The 26,591-nt window shown below is 50.3% G+C and overlaps 1 protein-coding gene across 1 annotated transcript in view; it reads right to left on the minus strand.

Moving 5' to 3' along the window:
* Positions 1–26,591, minus strand: part of PLB1 (phospholipase B1) — a 202,450-nt gene that overhangs the window by 39,896 nt on the left and 135,963 nt on the right. Inside the window, exons 30-40 of the mRNA XM_040347863.1 lie at positions 23,896–23,947; positions 21,347–21,427; positions 19,713–19,778; positions 17,404–17,504; positions 15,805–15,886; positions 13,013–13,117; positions 12,813–12,908; positions 7,368–7,439; positions 5,931–6,005; positions 2,644–2,707; positions 2,334–2,392 (exon numbers count right to left, since the gene is read on the minus strand). Coding sequence (XP_040203797.1) covers positions 2,334–2,392; positions 2,644–2,707; positions 5,931–6,005; positions 7,368–7,439; positions 12,813–12,908; positions 13,013–13,117; positions 15,805–15,886; positions 17,404–17,504; positions 19,713–19,778; positions 21,347–21,427; positions 23,896–23,947 — 853 coding nt within the window. The remainder of the gene's footprint in view (positions 1–2,333; positions 2,393–2,643; positions 2,708–5,930; positions 6,006–7,367; positions 7,440–12,812; positions 12,909–13,012; positions 13,118–15,804; positions 15,887–17,403; positions 17,505–19,712; positions 19,779–21,346; positions 21,428–23,895; positions 23,948–26,591) is intronic.

Consider the following 26,591-nt stretch of genomic DNA (forward strand, 5'->3'; position numbering starts at 1 on the left):
GTTAGCAATATTGGGGTGTAGGGGGGTTTGTTGGAGGGTAGATTGGGGGGAAGGTTAGCAATATTGGGGGGTGGGGGGGGTTTGTTGAAGGGCAGATTGGAGGGGGGTAAGCAATATTGGGGGGTAGGTTTTTTTTTGGAGTATAGAGTGGGGGGAAGGTTAGGAATATTGGGGGGCAGGGGGGTTTGTTGGAGGGTAGATTGGGGGGGAAGGTAAGAAATATTGGGCGGTAGGGGGGTTTGTTGGAGGGCAGATTGGGGGGAATGTTAGCAATATTGGGGGGTGGGTTGTTGGAGGGCAGATTGGGGGGAAGGTAGACAATATTTGGGGGGGGTTTGTTGGAGAGTAGATTGGGGGGGAAGGTAAGCAATATTGGGGGGTAGGGGGGTTTGTTGAAGGGCAGATTGGGGGGGGGTAATCAATATTGGGGGGTAGGGTGGTTTGTTGGAGAATAGAGTGGGGGGAAGGTTAGCAATATTGGAATATTGGGGGGTAGGGGGGGGTTTGTTGGAGGGTAGATTGGGGGGAAGGTAAGCAATATTGGGGGGGTAGGGGGTGTGTTGGAGAGTAGAGTGGGGGGAAGGTTAGCAATATTGGGGGGAGGGGGGTTTGTTGGAGGGCAGATTGGGGGGAAGGTAAGCAATATTGGGGGGTAGGGGGGGTTTGTTGGAGAATAGAGTGGGGGGAAGGTTAGCAATATTGGGGGGTAGGGGGGTTTGTTGGAGGGTAGATTGTGGGGAAGGTAAGCAATATTGGGGGGTAGGGGGGTTTGTTGGAGGGTAGATTGGGGGGAAGGTAAGCAATATTGGGGGGTTTGTTGGAGGGCAGATTGGGGGGAAGGTAAGCAATATTGGGGGGGAGGGGGGTTTGTTGGAGGGCAGATTGGGGGGAAGGTAAGCAATATTGGGGGGTAGGGGGGGTTTGTTGGAGAATAGAGTGGGGGGAAGGTTAGCAATATTGGAATATTGGGGGGTAGGGGGGTTTGTTGGAGGGTAGATTGGGGGGAAGGTAAGCAATATTGGGGGGTTTGTTGGAGGGCAGATTGGGGGGGTAAGCAATATTGGGGGGTTTGTTGGAGGGCAGATTGGGGGGGTAAGCAATATTGGGGGGGTAGGGGGTTTGTTGGAGGGTAGATTGGGGGGAAGATAAGCAATATTGTGGGGTAGGGGGGTTTGTTGGAGGGCAGATTGGGGGGTAGGGGGGTTTGTTGGAAGGTAGATTGGGGGGAGGGGAAGCAATATTGGGGGGGGGGGGGGTTTGTTGGAGGGTAGATTGGGGGGAAGGTAAGCAATATTGGGGGAGTAGGGAGGTTTGTTGGAAGGTAGATTGGGGGGAAGGTAAGCAATATTGGGGGGGTAGGGGGTGTGTGTTGGAGGGTAGATTGGGGGGGGAGGTTAGCAATATTGGGGGGTAGGGGGGTTTGTTGGAGGGCAGATTGGGGGGAAGGTAAGCAATATTGGGGGGTAGGGGGGTTTGTTGGAGGGTAGATTGGGGGGAAGGTAAGCAATATTGGGGGGTAGGGGGGGTTTGTTGGAGGGCAGATTGGGGGGGGGGGGAGGTAAGCAATATTGGGGGGGTAGGGGGGTTTGTTGGAGGGTAGATTGTGGGGAAGGTAAGCAATATTGGGGGGTAGGGGGGTTTGTTGGAGGGTAGATTGGGGGGAAGGTTAGCAATATTGGGGTTTGTTGGAGGGTAGATTGGGGGGAAGGTAAGCAATATTGGGGGGTTTGTTGGAGGGCAGATTGGGGGGGTAATCAATAGTGGGGGGTAGGGGGTTTGTTGGAGGGTAGATTGGGGGAAAGATAAGCAATATTGTGGGGTAGGGGGGTTTGTTGGAGGGCAGATTGGGGGGTAGGGGGGTTTGTTGGAAGGTAGATTGGGGGAGGGGAAGCAATATTGGGGGGGGGGGGTTTGTTGAAGGGTAGATTGGGGGGAAGGTAAGCAATATTGGGGGAGTAGGGAGGTTTGTTGGAAGGTAGATTGGGTGGAAGGTAAGCAATATTGGGGGGGGGGGGTAAGCAATATTGGGGAGTAGGGAGGTTTGCTGGAGGGTAGATTGGGGGAGGGTAAGCAATATTTGGGGGGGTAGGGAGGTTTGTTGGAGGGTAGATTGGGGGGGAGGGGAAGCAATATTGGGGGATTTGTTGGAGGGTAGATTGGGGGGAGGGGAAGCAATATTGGGGGGGGGGTTGTTGAAGGACGGCGTCACTAATGGTGACATCATAGTCATTATGATTACATATTGAGATGGTGATTGGTGAGCACCTCCTGATTTCTTTCCTTGGGGTGGAAAGAAGTCACTTTTTATTTGTAATAAATAAATGTTCACCCACCGTCAGCGAATCGCCCAGCGCCGCCACCACTCGAATGTCGCCGGGACGCAGCTTACTAACTGAAAGAAAGATGGAGACATTGGAAGACACAAGGAGAGAACTCAATTGGTATCACAAAATATGTTCAGTCACTGCAGCCAAATGTCCAGCCGATTTGCTGACCCGTATTTCTGGGCCCACATGGTGTAGAGATGGCAGAAATCGCACAGACAGAGTCGGTTGCGCCTTTCAGGGTCACACAATCACAGAATAAAAGTTTCCATTGAAGGGTGCAAACAGGGAAAGAAGAAGATCCTCGGTGGTTCCTCACCTGATGTCGGCACGGTGTCGGAGACGGCGGCATAGTCTCGGCATTCCATGTCACTGCCCCAGTTCTGCATCACATAAGAAATATGACATCACAATACACAGTCATAGGATCAGGTGACCAAACGCAATCCGCGGACATATTATTATTATTTTTAATTGGCAAATGGTAAAATATTTTATAATTTTCCTCAAATGATAGATGCAGTGTATGTGGTGCACACCGCTGTGGGTGTCGGCCAGGGGAGGAGCTTGACTGTCCCGGAAGCCGCACATCAATGCAGACCTACTCTTGGCAAGATGAATGGCATCCCATCAGGCCACGCCTCCAACGTGTTTCACTCCGCCGCTCGGAGCTTAATCATGAGGATCCGACTAAGCTGTCATTCATCTTACCAAGGGTGGGTCTCCATTGATGTGCACATCCCCCCCCCCCCCCCCCCAGCAGTAACAAATTAACCACTTGCCCACCAGGTAAATTCTGGCACTTCTCTCCTTCATGTGAAAATCACAATTTTTTTGCTAGAAAATTAATCAGAACCCCCAAACATTATATATTTTTTTTTAGCAGACATTCTAGGGAATAAAATGGCAGTCATTGCAATACTTTTTGTCACACCGTATTTGCGCAGCGGTCTTACAAGCGCACTTTTTTTGGATAAAAATCACTTTTTTGAATTAAAAAATAAGACAACAATGCATTTTGCCCAATTTTTTTTTTTATATATTGTGAAAGATAATGTTACGCCGAGTAAAATGATACCCAACATGTCACGCTTAAAAATTGCGCCCGCTCGTGGCATGGCGTCAAACTTTTACCCTTAAAAATCTCGATAGGCGACGTTTAAAAAATTCTACAGGTTGCATTTTTTGAGTTGCAGAGTAGGTCTAGGGCTAGAATTATTGCTCTCACTCTAACGATCGCGGCGATACCTCACTTGTGTGGTTTGAATACCGTTTTCATATGCGGGCGCTACTCGCGTATGCGTTTGCTTCTGCGCGCGAGCTCGTCGGGACGGGGCGCTTTAAAAAATTTTTTTTTGGTTTTCTTATTTATTTTTATAATTTTTTTACACTGAAAAAAAAAAAAAAAAATTGATCACTTTTATTCCTATTACAAGGAATGTAAACATCCCTTGTAATAGAAAAAAAGCATGACAGGTCCTCTTAAATATGAGATCTGGGGTCAAAAAGACCTCAGATCTCATAATTAGACTTAAATGCAAAAAAAAAAATAAAAAAAAAAAAAAGTCATTTTTTCAAATGACAAAAAAAAAAAATGTTTCTTTAAGAGGCTGGGCGGGACTGACGTTTTGACGTCACTTCCGCCCAGCAGAGCTAGGAGGACGGGTGAAGGAGATTTCTCCTTCAGTCCCGTCCCCGCTCAGCTGCCGGACACATCCGATCCCCTCCGCCGCTACCGACGGCTCCGGTAAGCGGCGGAGGGCGCGGGAGAGCGGCGGGAGGGGGGGGCCCCTCTCCCGCCACCGATAACGGCGATCTCGCGGCGAATCCGCCGCGGAGACCGCCGTTATCGTGTACACCACCGCCCCCTGAAAAGATGAATATCTCGGTTGTGGCAGCAGCTGCTGCCGTTATCGAGATATTCAACTTTAAAAAGGAGGACGTCTTTTTGACATGGGGCGGTGGTCAAGAGGTTAAAAAAGGCCCTTTAAAAAAAAAAAGGAAAAAAAAATGTCCATTATGTGCGCTATGTTCGGGCGCCGGACACAATGCACTATGGAAAGCGCCATATCGATGCAATCACCAGACGCTTGCAGACGAGACGCTTCGCTTGCAGGCTTTTGAGTTGGCTTTGTGGCGCAGTCCATCGCGCAGGACAACTTCATTCAGAGGTGCTTTGTTCTCCGAGTTAAGACGCCACTTCCGGTTTCCCTGTGCCAGCGGTAAACCGGAAGTGATGTGAGAAGTTCCGTGGAACGCTCGGCCCGAGCGGAGCTTGTAAGTAATCATCACTCTCCTTCCTGCCCAGCTGTCTGCTCTCCAGGGCCCCACAGATGCACGGTAAGTACTGGGCAGACGGCGAGCGAGCAGGGGGCACTTGGCAGCATTTACTGGGCAGGATGGCAGCATATGATGGGCACAGTTGCAGCATTTAATGGGCACAGTGGCAGCATTTAATGGGCACAGTGACAGCATTTGATGGGCACAGTGGCAGTGTTTGATGAGCACAGTGGCTGCGTTTGATGAGCACAGTGGCAGCGTTTGATGGGCACAGTGGCTGCATTTGATGGGCACAGTGGCAGCCTTTGATGGGCACAGTGGCAGCCTTTGATGGGCACAGTGGCAGCGTTTGATGGGCACAGTGGCTGCATTTTAATGGGCACAGTGGCTGTGTTTGGTGGCACAGTGGCAGCCTTTCATGGCACAGTGGCTGCGTTTGATGGCACAGTGGCTGCGTTTGATGGGCACAGTGGCAGCGCTTGATGGGCACAGTGGCAGCGCTGCATTTGCACAGTGGCTGCGCTTGATGGGCACAGTGGCTGTATTTGATGGGCACAGTGGCTGTATTTGATGGGCACAGTGGCTGCATTTGATGGGCACAGTGGCTGAATTTGATGGGCACAGTGGCTGAATTTGATGGGCACAGTGGCTGCATTTGATGGGCACAGTGGCTGCATTTGATGGGCACAGTGGCTGCATTTGATGGGCACAGTGGCTGCATTTGATGGGCACAGTGGCTGCGTTTGATGGGCACAGTGGCTGTGTTTGATGGGCACAGTGGCTGCATTTAATGGGCACAGTGGCTGCGTTTGATGGGCACAGTGGCTGTGTTTGATGGGCACAGTGGCTGCATTTGATGGGCACAGTGGCTGCGTTTGATGGGCACAGTGGCTGTGTTTGATGGGCACACTGCTTCCGGGACACACTTTCGTCACGGTGATTACAAAAAGCCATACTGACAGAATTGCCCAGGCACGGTCCACCATGGAATTACCCTGTGCTGCCAGCACATAGGAGGGTCAGGCCTCGTCTCTCTCACATAAAGCAGAGGCTCCACCCTCCAGCAGTCTGACACGTCCCCCGAACACTGCTCCAATCAACAGCGCTCCTCGGGGGAGTGACAGTTCTGTGGGTGGACCTTCACCAACAGCAGCAATGACAGCAATGGGAGGCGGGTCTTGGAGCCCCAATGATTCTGGGTCACCCCCATTTATCACAATGAAAATGCTTTCCCAGTGGATGTCGGTCTTTTTTTAGTTATAAAAGGACATCCCACACAAATAGAAACAATGCAAAAGAACACCACGCCCCCCTTATAATCCCTACCGTGATTGGCGGTGGAGTAGTCACAGGGGGATAGTTGTAGTTGCTGTTCTTATAGGTCCTCAGGAACGGCTGAGCCTGGAATACAATAGAAATACATTTTTATGAAGGAGACGGAAAATTGTTACTTTCTTTCATCTTCATTGCCGGTACCCCGACCTTCACCACTAGTCCGATGTAACAATATTATGAAGTTATACGGGGGGTGGGAGAGGAGAGCTCAGGATTTACTAGCTGAAAGGTTACTTTAGAGTGGCTGAGGGTTAGAGCCCCTGTTATGTTCCTTTGGGAAGATCAGGAGGGGGGGGGATTTGAGGGGGTTGTTCAAGCGCAATCTATCCATTCAGACCAGATTTTCTCATATTTGGCCAGGAAGCCTCACCTCATACATGTCAGCTGGGACATGGGGAGGTCTTCAAACTTTCTATACAAAGGGCCAGATAAAGGCAAGCAAAGGGCCACATTCGGCCCCCGGGCCGCAGTTTGGAGACCACTGGATTAAACTCTGTGGAGACCCCTAAGCAGTCTAGACCTTGGGGGGCCCCCTTTCTCTTGTGGTATAACATTATGCAGGGGGGCTGGTCTTGTCTCCTCCCCCCTTTACTTTTCTTCAGTGGGTGGAGCCTGCTGGGGCCCCTCCCACAGCTCTGCACTCTCTTCTTGTGTACGGTTGACTGCTCTTGTCTCCACCCTCTCCTGTAGCTTTCTGTAGTGGGTGGAGCCTGCTGGGCCCCTCCCACAGCTCTTTCTCCGGGTGCCTGGTCTTGTCTCCGCCCCCACTCCTGAAGTTTTCTGTAGTGGGTGGAGCCTGCTGGGGCCCCTCCCACAGCTCTGCACTCTCTTCTTGTGTACGGTTGACTGCTCTTGTCTCCACCCTCTCCTGTAGCTTTCTGTAGTGGGTGGAGCCTGCTGGGCCCCTCCCACAGCTCTTTCTCCGGGAGCCTGGTCTTGTCTCCACCCCCACTCCTGAAGTTTTCTGTAGTGGGTGGAGCCTGCTGGGCCCCTCCCACAGCTCTTTCTCCGGGAGCCTGGTCTTGTCTCCACCCCCACTCCTGAAGTTTTCTGTAGTGGGTGGAGCCTGCTGGCCCCCTCCCACAGCTCTTTCTTCGGGTGCCTGGTCTTGTCTCCGCCCCCACTCCTGAAGTTTTCTGTAGTGGGTGGAGCCTGCTGGGCCCCTCCCACAGCTCTTTCTCCGGGAGCCTGGTCTTGTCTCCGCCCCCACTCCTGAAGTTTTCTGTAGTGGGTGGAGCCTGCTGGGCCCCTCCCACAGCTCTCTGCACAGGTTAGATACAACACAGTGATGATGTCACTGATACTTTTTACAAGGTAATATCTGGGTTTGCCAGGTGGCATGGTGGTGCACACAAAGTGGATTTATGTCCTTTGCGGCTCTGGAGGAATAGATTTACATCCCTGGAGTTCAGCTTTTGGTTTCCTTACCTCAGTTGGGCACTTGAGTGGCAGGTTGGCTGCCAAGTCCAGAGTGTCCGTTTTCTCCCCGACGGGTTCAAGCTGAAGAATAAAAAAATAAATATGAAAAGACCCCACATGTGGGGAATGGGGAGATGTGGAATAAAGCCAACCATGCAGTGTCGGGACAAGATCATCCAGTACCCAGGGAAAAGATGGCAAATTGCCCCCCCCCCCCCCTTCATTATGTGTGAGCTTATGAGGTGGAGCGGGAAAGAGAGCACAGCCTGCACCTCCTCCCAGCTTTCTCCTCTTCCCTTTGCTGCTTCCAGCACTGTGCTGACAGATGTAGTGATGCCACTGTCACTACTCCTGTGGGCCCTAAAGCAGAAGGAACTTGCAGCCCCCCCTACAATACACATGGCGCCCAGGACAGCCGCACCCTTCTGCCCACCCCTTGTCCCAGCCCTGTTACCATGGAGCGGAATGTGAGAAGGATTATAATATCCTGTCACACGTTATAAACTCCGCCTGTGCCAATAACAGAAGATGGGAAGGTTCTGGCTTCTCTGTGAGTTTCGTAAAGACACTTTTTCCGCTGATCATCGTTTCGGAGAACGTCCATCTTCCTGTGATGTGGGAAGGTCGGTCCCGGGACACAATGAGGGTGATTTATTAAAGGTAAGTAGACCCTGCAGCTGCACTTGTTTTCCTCAGAGCTTAGTGAAGGTGGTGAAGCCTCGGCTGTCTTAATGCGTGGGCAACCTTGCCCAGGGGCCCGAGGTGCATGGGGGGCCCCATGATTGTCTTGCATTACACCATACTTGCCAACTGTCCCAGATTTGCCGGGCCAGTCACGCCTTTTACCAAGCTGTCCTAGGATGGCTGTGCCCTCCTGATCCCAGTATTGTGCCCTCCTGGCTTCCCTGTACTGTGCCCTCCTGATCCCAGTATTCTGCCCTCCCGACCTCCCTGTACTGTGCCCTCCTGATCCCAGTATTGTACCCTCCCGACCTCCCTGTACTGTGCCCTCCTGATCCCAGTATTGTGCCCTCCCGACCTCCCTGTACTGTGCCCTCCCGACCTCCCTGTACTGTGCCCTCCTGATCCCAGTATTGTGCCCTCCTGATCTTAGTATTGTGCCCTCCTGATCTTAGTATTGTACCCCCCTGATCCCAGTATTCTGCCCTCCTGGCCTCCCTGTATTGTGCCCTCCTGATCCCAGTATTGTGCCCTCCCGACCTCCCTGTACTGTGCCCTCCTGACCTCCCCGTACTGTGCCCTCCTGATCCCTGTACTGTGCCCTCCTGACCTCCCTGTACTGTGCCCTCCTGACCTCCCTGTACTGTGCCCTCCTGATCCCAGTATTGTGCCCTCCTGACCTCCCTGTACTGTGCCCTCCTGATCCCAGTATTGTGCCCTCCTGATCTTAGTATTGTGCCCTCCTGACCTCCCTGTACTGTGCCCTCCTGACCTCCCTGGACTGTGCCCTCCTGACCTCCCTGGACTGTGCCCTCCTGATCCCAGTATTGTGCCCCCCTGACCTCATGCAATGCATATATATCTATCTATGGGGATTACAGCGGTGACAAGAGAATGGGGGCAGTGTTCCTGCGCCCTTCATGGACGCACCGCCACTGGGTAGCAGCCCAAGCCCCCAAGTGGGTCCACCACCACCGTCCACTGTTGGTCACAACCCACTGGAAGCGATTTCTTCTTCCCTGCCCACAAAGCCACCTACCTACAACTAGTGATTGATCCAGTCAGTCCAGCGCAGGCCGAACCTGGCACCTGATTGGGTATTCTTTACAAAGTGAAGCTTCACTGCATTCACCAAGTTCTGGGGAAAATGAGAGCGCTTACAGAGTACACAGTCTATTTGCCTTTAGTAAATCCAACCCACCGACCTTCCAGCTCCTTAGTCAGCATAATAGTATAAAACCGGAGCTTCACCGGAATGGAATTATTGGGAATGGCTCAGGTATGGATACAGCTTAGCTATAACATAAGCATATGAATAAATGTGCTGCGGGGGATTCTACTAAAAAGTCCCAAGATATTTGTGGCTCCTCAATAAGACTGAAGTAATCTCTGCAATATATAAAAGGAGATGGCAGAGGGCGCCAACTAAGTGCAGTATATAGGAAAATATATATATTTTTTAATCAAGTATTTTCCTATATACTGCACTTAGTTGGTGCCCTCTGCTGTTTGCTTTACCAGAATGAGCAACACAGAACTCTCCATGCAGGTATGGGACACCTTTAGGTTGGCAAAATTGAGGACAGTTGGATTTGCTGGCGGGTGACCAGGTGAGATGCTTCATGGAAGTCGTCTGCACCACATGAACCCCAAAAGGTGGTCACATGACACCGCCGGGTCATCCCATATTCTGTAAGTACAAGCTGTGGGCTGGAGACAGGGGAGAGGTGCGGACTTCCACCAACCACCTCACCTGGTCACCATAGGTGTGCGCAGCCTATTGGATTAGGGTGTGCACCCCAAAGCTCAAACATATTTGCATGTGTATATACAGTATACTGATGTGGTCAGCAGAGCGGTGGACGGTGTCAGTAGGGCAGTGGACAGTGTTAGTAGTTTTTTATTTTTATTATATACTTATTTTAGGAGCCCCATTAGGGAGCTTTGGTGAAATATCAGGGGTCTATTTCTGTGTGTTACTGCATGTTTAAAGCAGTATATTCCAGTGTGTTACTGCACACTTAACGCAGTATATTTCTGTGCGTTACTGCATGTTTAAAGCAGTATATTCCAGTGTGTTACTGCACACTTAACGCAGTATATTTCTGTGCGTTACTGCATGTTTAAAGCAGTATATTCCAGTGTGTTACTGCACGTTTAATGCAGCATATTTCTGTGCATTAGGGCACGTTTAACGTTGTATATTTCGGTGTGTTATGTGCCATTTAATGCTGTATTTTTCTGTGCGTTACTGCATGTTTAACGCAGTTTATTTTTATGCAATCTGCACCACACAGGGTGATTAGGGTGTGCCCAGGCACACCTGGCACACGCCTATGCTGGTCACCATCAGCCATCCGAAAACCTGTAGATACAGAATATTCCGAGAAGGATGAGCCGGTCACCTGGTGTCATGTGACCACACTATACGGGTCATGTGGCGCAGACTTCCACTAACCATCTAACCTGCTCAACTTCCGCCAGTCCAACCCTCAAAATGATGACCCAGTGGTGTCATGTGACCACCTTCTATGCTTCATGTGGTGCAGACTTCCATTAAGCATCTCCAGGGCCGTCTTTAATGTTGATTGGTCCATGGGCAAACATTTTCTTTATGCCCCCCCCCCCCCCCATGCAATTTTGCTCTCCACCTGCTCTGAGACATACAATAAATATCAGCTAGACCAGGGTTCGACAATATCCGGGCGCCCGATCGCAATTGCAACAAGAAATTGTGACCTGGCGCCCGCGCCCGCCGGTAATTGAGGCTGCGGTTTTGCGGCCTACGAGGCCGCAAAGCCGCGGATTCAATTACCAGCCGTCGCGATCGCGCGGCGGGGGAGGTGGGGGCGCACGGAGGCACAGGATTCTGTGTCTCCGTGCGCCCCCACCTCCCCCGCCGCACGATCGCGGCGGGCCCACGACGGCCGGCAACTGAGGACGGGACTTTGCAGACTTGTGAAGGCCTAAGCTTACTTCTGTGACCTCGCGCCATCTGGTGGTGGCCGTTGGCATTACAAGTAAAACAGCAGTTCTAATGTGTTTTCACTGTCATCTCCTTCCCTCTAATTAGAACCCCCAAACATAGTATATATTTTTTTATTCTAACACCCTAGAGAATAAAATGGCGATCATTGCAATACTTTCTGTCACGCCGTATTTGCGCAGCGGTCCTACAAGCGCACTTTTTGGGGAAAAAAAATAAAAAATTAATTAAAAAATAAGACAACAGTAAAGTTATTCCAATTTTTTTTTATATTGTGAAAGATAATGTTACGCTGAGTAAATTGATACCCAACATGTCACGCTTCAAAATTGCGTCCGCTCGTGAAATAGGCGACGTTTAAAAAATTCTACAGGTTGCATGTTTTGAGTTACAGAGGAGGTCTAGGGCTAGAATTATTGCTCTCGCTCTATAACGATCGCGGCGATACCTCACATGTGTGGTTTGAATACCGTTTACATATGCGGGCGCTGCTCACGTATGTGTTCGCTTCTGCGTGCGAGCTCGTCGGGACGGGGCGCGTTTTCTGGCTCCTAACTTTTTTAGCTGGCTCCTAGATTCCAAGCAAATTTGTCAAACCCTGAGCTAGACTTAAGGGCTCTTTCACACGGAGCGGACCGTTTCCGGGTCCGCTCCATGTGTCCGCCGAAGCTCAGCGGGGATCCCCGCTGAGCTGTCGGCGGATAGGGCGGTCCCCGCACACAGTGCAGGGACCGCCCTGTCTCTGCTCCGCTCTCCCCTATGGGGGACCGGATGCAGACGGTCTGTCTGTCCGTCTGCATCCGGTCAGTTCCGCCGAACGGAAGAAAAATAGGGTTTCTTCCGTTCGGAAAAGCGGAACCCGACTGACGCGGACGCTAGCGGATGCTCCATCCGCTAACGGACGCGTTCCCATAGGGATTCATTACAAGTCCGTTAACGGACTTGTAATGAACGGACGAACGGTCCGTCCGTGTGAAAGGGGCCTAAAATCAGTTTACTGTATCAGATCAGGCAGCGATTGTGATTGGATGGCGGTGGTGACAGCATATCATTACCATTTACTGACTGGTTGCTAGAGGTTACAGCACATGATTTCTTCTCATTGATTGGTGGCTAGAGATTACTGTACAGTAATACTGCTCCCTGATTGGTTGCTAGAGGGTTACAGCACATCATCTCTTCACTGCAGAGGGGCATGATATACATATGAATGATCCTGTTATTTACATATGAATGATCCTGTTATTTATATGTAAACACAAGGTCTGCAAGTGAGTCATCTGTAAACAATAGAGCAGAGCTGGACAGCATTAGTAGCAGCACTTCACACTGAGATATCAGGACACAGCACGGGACTAAAACTTCAAGGGACAAGGGAATTTAAACTATTCTAGTTGGCAAGTATGAGGCAGCTGCTTTGGGCCCCACAACAACGACAGGGCCCTGGGCAGCTGCCCCTTTTGCCCTGCCTTAAAGATGGCCCCGCGCATCTCACATAGTCACCATCAGCAAATCCAACTGCTCAGTTTTGCAAAGGAAAATGTGTCCCATGTGACACATTATATGTTTCATTCCATGCTCTGTCGTATGCAGATAAGTTGTGGCTACATTGTATGCTTACATTGTCTAGTCACTCGGGAGAGGCAGATAAGGCCATATATAACTTGAGGACATAATGTGGCTCACAAGCCACTGGTTTAGTCTTGGCTAAATAACATTTAACATTTGTGCATTTGCCCCTCCCCCCCCCTGCCATTGGCTCCCACAGCCCAGAATTTATACATTACCATGTTGTTCCAGAGCATCCTGGCCAGCTGGGAGTGAGACTTCTGACTGAGGTGGAAACAGTCTGGGGCGAGGTACGAGACATCTGGTGCCCCATTCTAGATAGAGAAGAGAAAACACACTGAGCATCAACAGCACTCTTATATATAATAGGCCATGGAGCAGATTCTTATTTGAATATTTTTTTTTTAAATACAATTACCGACTGATATGGAATCTTTGTATTGCGGAAAAATGGCTGCAGAACCACCGTGAAGTCCTCTCCTGTGTCATATCTTCCAGAATCCACCAGTTGCTTCAGACTGGACTGTTATAGGAAAAGAAACAGAAGAACTTGTTGTTATTTTTAGTCCATGTGTGCCAGTTCTGGGCATAGGAAGGGTGGGAATTGGCAGGATTCAGTATTTGCATACCAGCCCTTGTATTTTGCACCATATGGCTAAAAGCTTGTGGACACCTGACCATCTATATAGAGTCTCCACTCCTTTGTGGCTTTCACCTCCTCCATTCTTGTGAGAAGGATTTCCACAAGATTTTGGAGGGTGTCTGTGGGAATTTGTTTCTATTTGTGAGGTCAGGTACTGATGTTGGAGAGGAAGACCCAGCTTGCATGTCAGGTCCCACATTGGACACTATAAAAAAACAAAACTGGCTTGCATTTGAGGTTTCAATTCATCCCAAAGAGGTTCAGTAGGGTTGAGGTCAGGGCTCTGTGCAGGACACTAGAGTTCCTTCAGCAGTAGGGTTTAGGTCAGGGCTTTGTGCAGGACACTAGAGTTCCTTCAGTAGGGTTGAGGTCAGGGCTTTGTGCAGGACACTAGAGTTCCTTCGGTAGGGTTTAGGTCAGGGCTTTGTGCAGGACACTAGAGTTCCTTCAGTAGGGTTTAGGTAAGGGCTTTGTGCAGGACACTAGAGTTCCTTCAGTAGGGTTTAGGTCAGGGCTTTGTGCAGGACACTAGAGTTCCTTCAGTAGGGTTTAGGTAAGGGCTTTGTGCAGGACACTAGAGTTCCTTCAGTAGGGTTTAGGTCAAGGCTTTGTGCAGGACACTAGAGTTCCTTCAGTAGGGTTGAGGTCAGGGCTCTGTGCAGGACATGAGTTCCTTCAGTAGGGTTGAGGTCAGGGCTATGTGCAGGTTGAGTTCCTCCACCACCAAACTGGTCACACCGTGTCTTTATGGAGCTGGCTCCACTCTTCTGGGAAGGCTTTCCACAAACTTTTGAAGTGTATCAGTTGGGATTTGTGCCCATTCAGCCAAAAGAGCATTGGGGAGGTCAGGTGTCGATGTTCAGTAGGGTTGAGGTCAGGGCTCCACTCTTCTGGAAAAGGCTTTCCACAAGATTTCTGTGGAAATTTGTACACATTTGTGATGTCGGGTCCCCAAGTTGGGTACCAAAAGAAAGACCTAGCTTGTGAGTCAGGCCTTACATTGGGCACCCAAAAAAAAAGACCTGGCTTGTGTGCCAGGCTTCACGTTGGGCACCAAAAAAACACTTGGCTTTTGTGGCAGGTCCCAAGTTGGGCTCCAAAAAAAGATCTGGCTTGTGTGTCAGGCCCCACGTTGGGCACCACCAAACAGATCTGGCTTGTGTGTCATGCCCCACGTTGGTCACCAACAAAAAGACCTTGCTTGTGTGTCAGGCCACACATTGGGGAGCAAAAAAAAAACGACCTAGCTTGTGTGTCAGGCCTCACATTGGGAACCAAAAAAAAGAACTGGCTTTTGTGGCAGGCCTCACATTGGGCACCAACAAAAAGACCTCACTTGTATGTCAGGTCCCACGTTGGCCAACAAATAATACACCTGGCTTTAGTATCAAGCCCTTCATGGGGCACCAACAAAAAGACCTTGCTTGTGTGTCATGTCCTACGTTGGGCACCAACAAAAATACCTGGCTTGTGTGTCAGGCCAACATTGGGGAGCAAAAAAAAAATGACCTAGCTTGTGTGTCAGGCCTCACATCGGGCAGCAAAAAAAAAGACCTAGCTTGTGTGTCAGGCCTAACGTTGGGCACCAAAAAAAAGAACTGGCTTTTGTGGCAGGCCTCACGTTGGGCACCAAAAAAAAGAACTGGCTTTTGTGGCAGGCCTTACATTGGGCACCAACAAAAATACCTCACTTGTATGTCAGGTCCCACGTTGGCCAACAAATAATACACCTGGCTTTAGTATCAAGCCCTTCATGGGGCACCAACAAAAAGACCTTGCTTGTGTGTCATGCCCTACGTTGGGCACCAACAAAAATACCTGGCTTGTGCGTTAGGCCCCACATTGGGCACCAACAAAAAGTCCTTGCTTGTGTGTCAAGCCACATGCTTGTGTGTCATGCCCCACATTGGACACCAACGAAAAGACCTCACTTGTGTGTCGGGTCCCACGTTGGCCATCAGGCCCAGTATCAGGCCCTTCATGGGGCACCAAAAAAAAGACCTGGTTTGCAGTCAGAGATTCCAGTTCCTACCAAAGGTGTTCAGTAGGGTTGAGGTCAGGGCTCTTGAATTCCTCCACTCTTCTGAAAAGGCTTTCTACAAGATTTTGCACTGTGTCTGTGGGGATTTGTATGTATTTGTGAGTTCTGATGTTGGATGAGAAGATCTGGCTTATGAAGGTGCTCAGTAGGGTTGATTTCAGGACTCTGTGCAGGACATTCCATGTTTTGGGCCATAAAGTAGATGTGATGGTCAGGTGTCCACATTCATTTAGCCATATGGTGCAGCTTGCCTGGGTGTGGGTTCCAATCACTGGATCTACAAAGATATCAAGGCCAAATATGGGCCATGGGCCTTCTCAGAGTAACGGCGACAGACAGAAAACTAAGATCATACTCCTTTTAATAACTATTATTATAATCCAGAAAATTAAAAATAGATTTTTTTTCCACCAGGGTTATATGGCGAACATGTAAAAATGATGAGAAATGGCACCAATAAGCCATTTGCAGTTAATTTTGCTGCTCTGTGTAATATTGGGGTAAAGGATATAACACAGTACTGCACCTGATAACCAAGGTTGGTGTCCTTTACCATCTGCGTCTCATAGGAATCCATAGGGTAGCTCAGAACACATGGGCACAGCAGCCTGTACAGGTGAAATGACACAATCATGACACAATAACATATATACAGAGATAGATCGAATGCCTATACATCCAACAATAACGATCTATTGGCTCCTCAGACCACACCCCCAGCTTTCCTGGTTCTCTGAGCTCTCTTGGCTTTCCCACCGTTTTAGTCGCAGCCTCCTGCTGCCTGGGCTCACTCCCTGATTTCTCAGTAGGGGATCTCCTGGCAACTGGGCACCTCCATGCTCCCTGGCCTCTCAGTAGGGAATCTCCTGGCACCCGGGGATCTCCATGCTCCCTGGCCTCTCAGTAGGGGATCTCCTGGCACCCCGGGCGCCTCCATGCTCCCTGGCCTCTTAGTAGGGGATCTCCTGGCACCCAGGCGCCTCCATACTCCTTGGCCTCTCAGTAGGGGATCTCCTGGCCCCCCAGGCGCCTCCATGCTCCCTGGCCTCTCAGTAGGGGATCTCCTGGCACCCCAGGCGCCTCCATGCTCCCTGGCCTCCCAGTAGGGGATCTCCTGGCACCCAGGCACCTCCATACTCCCTGGCCTCTCAGTAGGGGATCTCCTGGCACCCTGGGGACCTCCATGCTCCCTGGCCTCTCAGTAGGGGATCTCCTGGCACCCGGGTGCCTCCATACTCCCTGGCCTCTCAGTAGGGGATCTCCTGGCACTTGGGCGCCTCCATACTCCCTGGCCTCTCAGTAGGGGATCTCCTGGCACCCTGGGCACCTCCATGCTCCCTGGCCTCTCAGTAGGGGACCTCCTGTCACCCTGGGCACCTCCATGGTCCCTGGCCTCTCAGTAGAGGGTCTCCTGGCACCCTGTGCCCCTCCATGCTCCCTGGTTTCACAATAGGGGATCTCCTGGCACCTGGGCACCTCCATGCTCCCTGGCTTTTCAGTAGGGGATCTCCTGGCACCCTCATGCTCCCTGGCTTCGCAGTAGGGGATCTCCTGGCACCTGGGCACCTCCATGCTCCCTGGCCTCTCAGTAGAGGGTCTACTGGCACACTGGGGCACCTCTATGCTCCCTGGTTTTGCAGTAGGGGATCTCCTGGCACCCCAGGCGCCCCCATAATCCCTGGCCTCTCAGTAGGGGATCTCCTGGCACCCCAGGCGCCTCCATAGTCCCTGGCCTCTCAGTAGGGGATCTCCTGGCACCGGGGCACCTCCATGCTCCCTGGGCTCTCAGTAGGGGATCTCCTGGCACCCCAGGCGCCTCCATACTCCCTGGGCTCTCAGTAGGGGATCTTCTGGCACCCCGGGCTCTGTCACTCCTCTGAGACCTCCAGACTTTCTCAGTCGCTTGGACTTTTTGGGTGCCTAGCTTTCTCACTGAGAAACTGGTTATGTGACTGGCATAAAACATGTGAAAATTGTATTTTATTATTATCCGTCAAGATTTATTTTATGTAACTTATTACATGTTAGTGTTCTGCTCTGTGTAAGTTCTAATTTGCAACTTCCTCTCTTTGATCCTCATGGCAAATCTAGATGAGTATGTGCAATGTGCTATAATACTGCTTACTTTGCAAGGAAAGTGGGACATTCCACACGACTGTCCAACACTCCATCTCTCAGCGGGAAGATGTCCATGACCTCCACCAGATTGACAAATGCCCGGGGGACCTGGAAGAGTGAGAACGAAAGAGTGAGAAAGGAGAGGAGAGGAGAGTAGAGGAAAAGAGGAGGGGGCAAGAGAGAGATATAGGAGAGAGAGATGAAGGAGAGGAGAGAGAGAAGAGGAGGGAGAGGAGAAGAGAAAGAGAGAGAAAGGAGAGGAGAGGAAAAGAGGGGGGTAAGAGAGAGATAAGAGAGAGGAGAGAAGAGAAGAGGGGGGGAGAGGAGAAGAAAGAGAGAGGAAAAGAGGGGGGCAAGAGAGAGAGAGGAGGGGGGTGGAGAGGTGAAGAGAGAGAGAGAGAGAGAGAGAGAGAGAAAGGAGAGGAGAGGAAAAGGGGGGACAAGAGAGAGAGGGGAGGGCGGGGGGAGGAGAAGACAGGAGAAGAAAGAGAGAGGAAAGGGGGAGAGGAGAAGAGGATAAAAAGGTAAAATGGGAAGGAGAGAGAGGGAATAGAGAGGGGGGAAGAGAGAGAAAGGAGGGGGGGGGAAGAGGCCAGAGAGAGAAAGTGCGGAGGAGGAAAGATAGAGGGAGGGTGGAGGATAGAGAAGAGAATGAAAGAGAGGGGATGGGAAAAAGGAGAGATAATGGGGGGGCAGAGGAAGGGGGAGGAATGAGAGGAAAAGAGATAGGGAGAGGAGGAGGGGGAGAGAGGAATGGACAGAGAGAGAGGAAGGGGAGGAGAAAGGAAGAAGAGAGGATAAAAAGGCAAAGTGGGGAGGAGAGAGAGGGAATAGAGAGAGGGGAGAATAGAGAGAAAAGAGGGGGAGGAAAAAAAGGTGAGAGAGAGTGTGGGGGAGGAAAGAGAGAGAGAGAGAGGGAGCATAGAGGAAAGAGAATAGAATGAAAAAGAGGGGATGGGGGAAAGAGAAGAGAGAATGGGGAGGCAGAGGAAGTGGGAAGAGAGAGAGGAAAAGAGATAGAGAGAGGAGGGAGAGGAGGAGGGAGAGGAATGGACAGAGAAAGAGGAAGGGGAGGAGAAAGGAAGAAAAGAGAGAGAAGAGAGGATAAAAAGGGAAAGCGGGGAGGAGAGAGAGAGTGAGAGGGGGAGAGAGAGAGAATGAAAGAGAGGGAAGGGGAAGAGGATAGAGAAGGGGGGGGGGGACAAAGGAAGGGGGGAAGAGATCGAGGAAAAGAAAGAGAGAGGGGGGAGAGGGAGAGAAAGGAAGGGGGAGGAGAGAGAAGAAAATTAAAGTGCGGGGAGGAAGGGGGAGAGAGAATAGAATTAAAGAGAGGGAAGGGGGAGGAGAGCGAAGAAAATTAAAGTGCGGGGAGGAAGGGGGAGAGAGAATAGAATGAAAGAGAGGGGAGGAGATAGAGGGAGGGAGGGTGGAGGAGATAGTTGGAAAGAGAAGAGAATAAAAGAGGGGATGGGTTGAGAGAGGAGAAAGAATGGGGAGGGGCAGAGGAAGGGGGAGGAGAGAGAGGAAGAGAGAGAGAAAGAGGAGGGAAAGGAGGAGGGGAGAGAGAGAGGGAAATAGAGAGAGAAAGGGGAGGAGGGAGGGGGAGGAGAAGGGGAGAAAAGAGAGGATAAAAAAGGGAAAATGGGGAGGAGAGGGAGAGAGAGGGGAAGGGGGAGGAGAGAGAGGAAGGGGGAGGAGAGAGGGAAAGGGGGAGGAGAGAGAGAGAATTAAAGAGAAGAGAGAAGGGTGAGAGAGAGGAAGGGGGAGAGAAGAAAATGAAAGTGTGGGAGGGAGGGGGAGAAAGAAGAGAATGAAAGAGAGGGAAGGCGGAGGGGAGAGGAGAGAGAGGAACGGGGGAGGGGGAGAGAGAGACAGAATGAATATGTCTCTTTCACAATAGATAGAGGACATGATATACAGATTGCTTTGTGTTCATTTTGTTTACAGTCATAAAATGATTTGTAGAATCACTGATGGATCTCTATGAACACAACCAGATTGCATTTCATCCTGTGTGTATGTTCTGTGCAAATTGGGCAAAAACAAATGATCTTTAGGCTATTTTCTGGTCTGAATGAATGTCCCTTATTATGGGCAGTAGTGATATATCTCATTATGTCCTCTAGATGGAGGTAACGAGCACAGGACACACACACCTCTTTGTAACAGGAGATACAATGTAACAGTTCTAGAGAACTAGCAAACACATGCAACCGAAGGGTTAATGTAATAATACACGGATCGGCTAAATTTAAGTATTTTTGAGCCATTCGTCCGCCCCCACCGTGAATAAAGTTTTAGAAATGTTGAACCAACCTCCTGATGCAGCAGGTCCAAGGCCTCTCTGATGCGACTGATGTAATTCGTAGCTGAGAAGTAATTCTAAAAAATAGTAAAAAAAGGAAATGTGATTCAACATTCAATACAGTTTAATGGAAATGTGGACAATATAGATGCAAATAATGTTTCTACAGCGGATCAGTAACGGACGTGTGTAATAATCAGAATCTTCACCCTTGTATCTTAATACTAATACATGGATGGCCGAGTGTGGGGGGCCGAGTGTGGGGGGCTGAGTGTGGGGCGAGGTGTCGGCCTAAGTGTCAGGAGGAGTGTGGGGGCTGAGTGTGGAGGCTGAGTGTGGAGGATGAGGGTCGGCCTAAGTGTCAGGAGGAGTGTGGGGGCTGAGTGTGGAGGCTGAGTGTGGAGGATGAGGGTCGGCCTAAGTGTCAGGAGGAGCATTGGGCTGAGTGTGGGGGGCTGAGTGTGGGGGATGAGGGTCAGCCTAAGTGTCAGGAGGAGCGTTGGGCTGAGTGTGGGGGGCCGAATGTGGGGGCTGAGTGTGGGGGGGCTGAGTGTGGGGCGAGGTATCGGCCTTGGTGTCAGGAGGAGTGTGGGGGCTGAGTGTGGGGGATGAGGGTCAGCCTAAGTGTCAGGAGGAGCGTTGGGCTGAGTGTGGGGGGCCGAGTGTGGGGGCTGAGTGTGGGGCGAGGTATCGGCCTTGGTGTCAGGAGGAGTGTGGGGGCTGAGTGTGGGGACTGAGGGTCGGCCAAAGTGTCAGGCAGAGTGTCGGGGCAGAGCGTCAGCCCGACGCTCCGCCCGACACTCTGCCCCCACACTCTGCCCCCACACTCTGCCCAACGCTCCTCCTGAGTGTCGGGCAGAGTGTGGGGCGGAGTGTGGGGCGAGGTGTTGGCGCGGAGTGTCGGGCTGAGTGTCAGTACACATTATGATTGCTTATACAAGTGAATTTCATTGGTATAAGCAGCCATTTTTACTGAATGAAACTGATTAATTCAGTGTCTTTTGTTGTGATTAGCTGTGATTGGCCCTGTGTGTACCATGTGATCACTGTGACCAATCACAGCTAGCAACGCAATTGTATATAATGAATGGCATGAAAGGAAGCCATTCATTGTTTGCAATTGTCATGTGATTGGTCACAGTGATCACATGGTACTGCAGCGGGCCAGTATAGTGACCAGTCATGAGCCGGTGACAGATCGTGCTGCTGCGGGAGCCTCGCCTTCTGGGAGAACGTCATATGACGTCCACTTACAATGATGAAAGTCCCGCCGTGCTGTCAGTTTGCTATATACTGGGCAGGAAGTGGTTTAAAGGATCCTGGAGGTCGGAGGAGGGGAGGGGGGGGGGGCCCTTCATGGTTTCTGCCACCAAGGACCTGAAGGTTCCAATTACGCCTCTGGCCATTCCAATTTATTTTCTGTAGTGTCTAAAATGTTTATTTCTTATGATCATCAGCTCCATCTAGTGGTCATGGCTGTGTACAATGTAGCTAAATGTAAGGGATGATGTCACAAGGAGCTGGAATAAAAGGTTACACTCCGATATTTATATATATATATATATATATATATATATATATATATATATATATATATATATATATAGAGAGAGAGAGAGAGAGAGAGAGAGAGAGAGAGACTTACACTGTCTGTACAGGCGGCACAGAGGTCATTGGCGCCAATAAACACGGTGATGATCTTCCAGTCTGTAGTAAAACGAATTCTCTGCAAACAAAAGAAAAAAAAATCAGAAATGTGCGAAGGAGAAAAGTTAAATAAATGGGAGGGGCTTTAACCACTTCAGCCCCGGACCATTATGCAGGTAAAGGACCAGGCCAGTTTTTGCGATTCGGCACTGCGTCGCTTTAACTGACAATTGCGCGGTCGTGCGACGTGGCTCCCAAACAAAATTGGGGTCCTTTTTTCCCCACAAATAGAGCTTTCTTTTGGTGGTATTCGATCACCTCTGCGGTTTTTATTTTTTGCGCTATAAACAAAAATAGAGCGACAATTTTGAAAAAAATTCAATATTTTTTACTTTTTGCTATAATAAATATCCCCCAAAAATATATAAAAAAAAATTATTTTCCTCAGTTTAGGCCGATACGTATTCTTCTACCTATTTTTGGTTAAAAAAAATCGCAATAAGCGTTTATCGATTGGTTTGCGCAAAATTTATAGCGTTTACAAAATAGGAGATAGTTTTATGGCATTTTTTATTAATAATTTTTTTTACTACTAATGTCGGCGATCAGCGTTTTTTTTCGTGACTGCGACATTATGGCGGACACATCGGACACTTTTGACACATTTTTGGGACCATTGTCATTTATACAGCGAAAAGTGCTATAAAAATGCACTGATAACTGTGAAAATGACAATTGCAGTTTAGGAGTTAACCACTAGGGGGCGCTGTATGGGTTAAGTGTGACCTCATATGTGTTTCTAACTGTAGGGGGCGTGGCTTGGCGTGTGACGTCACTGATCGTCTTTCCCTATATCAGGGAACACATGATCAATGACGGCGCCACAATGAAGAACGGGGAAGGTTTGTTTACACACAGCTCTCCTCGTTCTTCAGCTCCTGTGACTGATCGCGGGACACCGGTGGCGATCGGGTCCACAGATCCCATTACGGAGCTTTGGCCCGGGTCGCGCGCGCCACGGCTGGGCTCTTAAAGGCGAGGTACCTGTACGTGATTGTGCCCAGCCGTGCCCTTCTGCCGACGTATATCGGCGTTAGGCGGTCCTTAAGTGGTTAAAGAAGAACTGCAGCAAGATAAATATTATCATTCAATATAAGTAGACATCTGCACTGCCGAAAAATGTGTTTGTTTTCGTTTCATTCGATTTTTTTTTTGCGGGTCATTCGCTACGATCGCGATTCGTAAAAATGTGGGGGGGAAAAAAAACATTAATTTGAAAACAAGACTAGAGGGGAAATCTTCCACGGGGGACACTTGTTGAATGTGATAAACACCCATAGAAGTCTCCCCAAAGGGACCCCCAACATCTCAAGAACAAACTGATGCTTTTTAACCCTTCCCTACTCTATCCGAAACTTTAACCACTTCCCGCCCAGTCAATAGTCAATTGACGTCCGGGAAGTGGTTCTGAAATCCTGACTGGACGTCTATTGACGTCCTGCAGGATAACATGCCGGCGCGCGCCCGTGGGGGCGCGCAGCGATCGGTGATGCGGGGTGTCAGTCTGATCTCCGATCTCGGTAAAGAGCCTCCGGCGGAGGCTCTTTACCACGTGATCAGCCATGTCCAATCACGGCTGATCACGATGTAAACAGGAAGAGCCGTTGATCGTTGGCAGACGCGAGTAGAGGAGAGACGATCGGCGGCTCTCCTGACAGGGGGGGTTCGCGCTGATTGTTTATCAGCGCAGCCCCCCTCGGATGCCAACACTGGACCACCAGGGAAGGGGGCAATAATAATAAAAAAAAAATGAGAATAGATGTCAATCAGTGCCCACAGATGGGCACTGACTGGCACAATATGGGATCAACAAGTGCCACCCCTCAGTGTCCATCAGTGCCACCCCTCAGTGCCCATCTATGCCCAGTGCCCACCTATCAGTGCCCATCTGTGCCACCCATAAGTACCCATCAGTGCCACCCATAAGTGCTGCCTATGAGTGCCCATCAGTGCCGCCTATGAGTGCCTATCAGTGGCGCATACCAGTGCCGCCTATCAGTGTCCATCAGTGTCGCCTATCAGTGCCCATCAGTGCCACCTCATCGGTGCTCAAGAGTGCCGCCATATCAGTGCCCATCGGTGCCCTTCAGTGCCGCCATATCAGTGCCCGTAACTGAAGAAGAAAACATACTTATTTACCAAAAAAATGAACAGAAAAAAAATAAAAACTTTATTTTTTTTCAAATTTTTCTGTATTTTTTTAGTTGTTGCGCAAAAAATAAAAAATCGCAGAGGTGATCAAATACCACCAAAATAAATCTCTATTTGTGGGAACGAAATGATAAAAGATTTGTTTGGGTACAGTGTAGCACGACCGCGCAATTGTCATTCAAAGTGCGACAGCGCTGAAAGCTGAAAATTGGCTTGGGCAGGAAGGTGCGCAAGTGCCCCCCCCCCCCCCGGTATGGAAGGGGTTAAAAAAAAATGTTTTGGTTTTAGATAAACTTAAAAAAAAAAAAGGTGACCCTTCAGAGGTCAGCGGGTTACCTTGTCGCTTTTCATCTGGTCTATCAGAGCTCGGGCCTGTGTGGGCATATCGCTGGAAAATACAACAACAAGGCGGTGAGAGGATCGGAAACATTTTACTAAATTCAGCTTTGTAGTAAAGAAAAATAAATGTTTGCGCTCTGAAGGTAGAATCCCGTCCAAAATGAAAGCCCCCCGCTAGTACCCCGCCATCGGAACATTCCAAACCCCCGTCGTATAGTACATACCCTTCCCCCGCAGGCTTCACCATGGAAGGGGTAGATGTTGATTGTCCAAGAACAGGATGGGAGGTGTGAAAGTTGGGACGCGGTCCTGTCCTGGGTACACAACCCCAGTGTTGGTGTCAGGAAGTCTGCCTAGGTGTTAGCTCTTCGGCTTACATGGCGTAGCATGGGTTGTTACCCCCCGGGGCAGGGCAAGAGATTTGCGCCCCTTAACCCGCAGATTTTTAGCACTCTCTGAGTCCCATCTGCTAGTACAGTAGTACTGACTAGTGTTGCTCACGAATATTCGTATTGCGAATATTCGGCTCGAATATGGCATATTCGAGTATTCGCGAATATCTCGAATTTCGCAGCCAATATTCGCTATTCCGAATATAAAAAAAAAATTGCGAAATTTCGCTAATCCGAATTTATTGCGAACATTTTGCGAATTTTTTATTTTTTTTTTGATTGGCTCTGATGCAAAAGAAGGGCGGAGAAAGTATTCTCGAATATTCGGAAATCGAATATTCGGAATATTTTATAAAAAAAAAAATGTTGTGAAATATTTTGACAACTGTGGTAGGAGAACTCTGATTGGCTCTGATGCAAAAGAAGGGCAGAGAAAGTATTCGCGAATATTCGGAAATCGAATATTGGTGATATTTTATCGAAATTTCGCTAATGCGAATGCGAAATTGATTGCGAGATTTTGACAACTCTGATTGGCTCTGATGCAAAAAAAGGGTGGAGAAAGTATTCGCGAATATTCGATTTCCGAATATTCGCAAATACTTTCTCCGCCCTTCTTTTGCATCAGAGCCAATTTAAAAAAAAAAAAAATTTGCAAAATGTTCGCAATAAATTCGCATTAGCGAAATTTCGCAATTTTTTTTTTTTTTTTATAAAATATCACGAATATTCGATTTTAGCGAATATTTCACGAATATTCGGCTATATATTCGTGATATATCGCGAAATCGAATATGGCGTATTCCGCTCAACACTAGTACTGACCAACCTGATTCCTACAACGACCTACCTCACCACTATACTAACTAGGGATGTCCCGATACCACTTTTTTAAGACCGAGTACAAGTACCGATACTTTTTTTTTTTTTATGTCATGTGTCAGTTTTTTATTTTTATTTTACAATTTAAATTTTTCACAATTTTTTGTTGTTTTTTTACAATGCTTTCTTGGGGGGGGGGGGGGATGGATGTGTCAGTGTGTTTTTTATTTTAATATGTATTATTTTTTACAATTAACAGACCCCTGATATCTCACCTTTGAGACAGAGAAAGGGACTAAGGACACAGATTCCCCCGTCCCTTTCTCAGCTGCACTGGAAATGAATGGACAGGAGACAGCGGCTCCTCTCCATTCATAAACTGAAACGTTGTAAACACAGGTTACAATGTTTCAGTCATATGAATGGACAGAGTCAGTGATCACTGACTTTGTTCATTTGGAAAAGGTAGGAGCCGGGTTTAGCGGCTCCTACCGCCGCTCTCCATCCTGACAGAGGGGGCGGAGGAGGACATGGAGGGGGACACAGAGGGGGCGGAGGGGGACACAGAGAGGGCGGAGGAGGACATGGAGGGGGACACAGAGGGGGCGGAGGAGGACATGGAGGGGGACACAGAGGGGGCGGAGGAGGACATGGAGGGGGACACAGAGGGGGCGGAGGAGGACATGGAGGGGGACACAGAGGGGGCGGAGGAGGACATGGAGGGGGACACAGAGGGGGCGGAGGAGGACATGGAGGGGGACACAGAGGGGGCGGAGGAGGACATGGAGGGGGACACAGAGGGGGCGGAGGGGGACACAGAGGGGGCGGAGGGGGACACAGAGGGGGCGGAGGGGGACACAGAGGGGGCGGAGGGGGACATGGAGGGGGACACAGAGGGGGCGGAGGGGGACACAGAGAGGGCGGAGGAGGACATGGAGGGGGACACAGAGGGGGCGGAGGAGGACATGGAGGGGGACACAGAGGGGGCGGAGGAGGACATGGAGGGGGACACAGAGGGGGCGGAGGAGGACATGGAGGGGGACACAGAGGGGGCGGAGGAGGACATGGAGGGGGACACAGAGGGGGCGGAGGAGGACATGGAGGGGGACACAGAGGGGGCGGAGGAGGACATGGAGGGGGACACAGAGGGGGCGGAGGAGGACATGGAGGGGGACACAGAGGGGGCGGAGGGGGACACAGAGGGGGCGGAGGGGGACACAGAGGGGGCGGAGGGGGACACAGAGGGGGCGGAGGGGGACATGGAGGGGGACACAGAGGGGGCGGAGGGGGACACAGAGAGGGCGGAGGAGGACATGGAGGGGGACACAGAGGGGGCGGAGGAGGACATGGAGGGGGACACAGAGGGGGCGGAGGAGGACATGGAGGGGGACACAGAGGGGGCGGAGGAGGACACAGAGGGGGCGGAGGAGGACATGGAGGGGGACACAGAGGGGGCGGAGGAGGACATGGAGGGGGACA

Source organism: Rana temporaria, chromosome 4 (genome assembly GCF_905171775.1).
Source record: "Rana temporaria chromosome 4, aRanTem1.1, whole genome shotgun sequence".
NCBI lineage: Eukaryota > Metazoa > Chordata > Amphibia > Anura > Ranidae > Rana > Rana temporaria.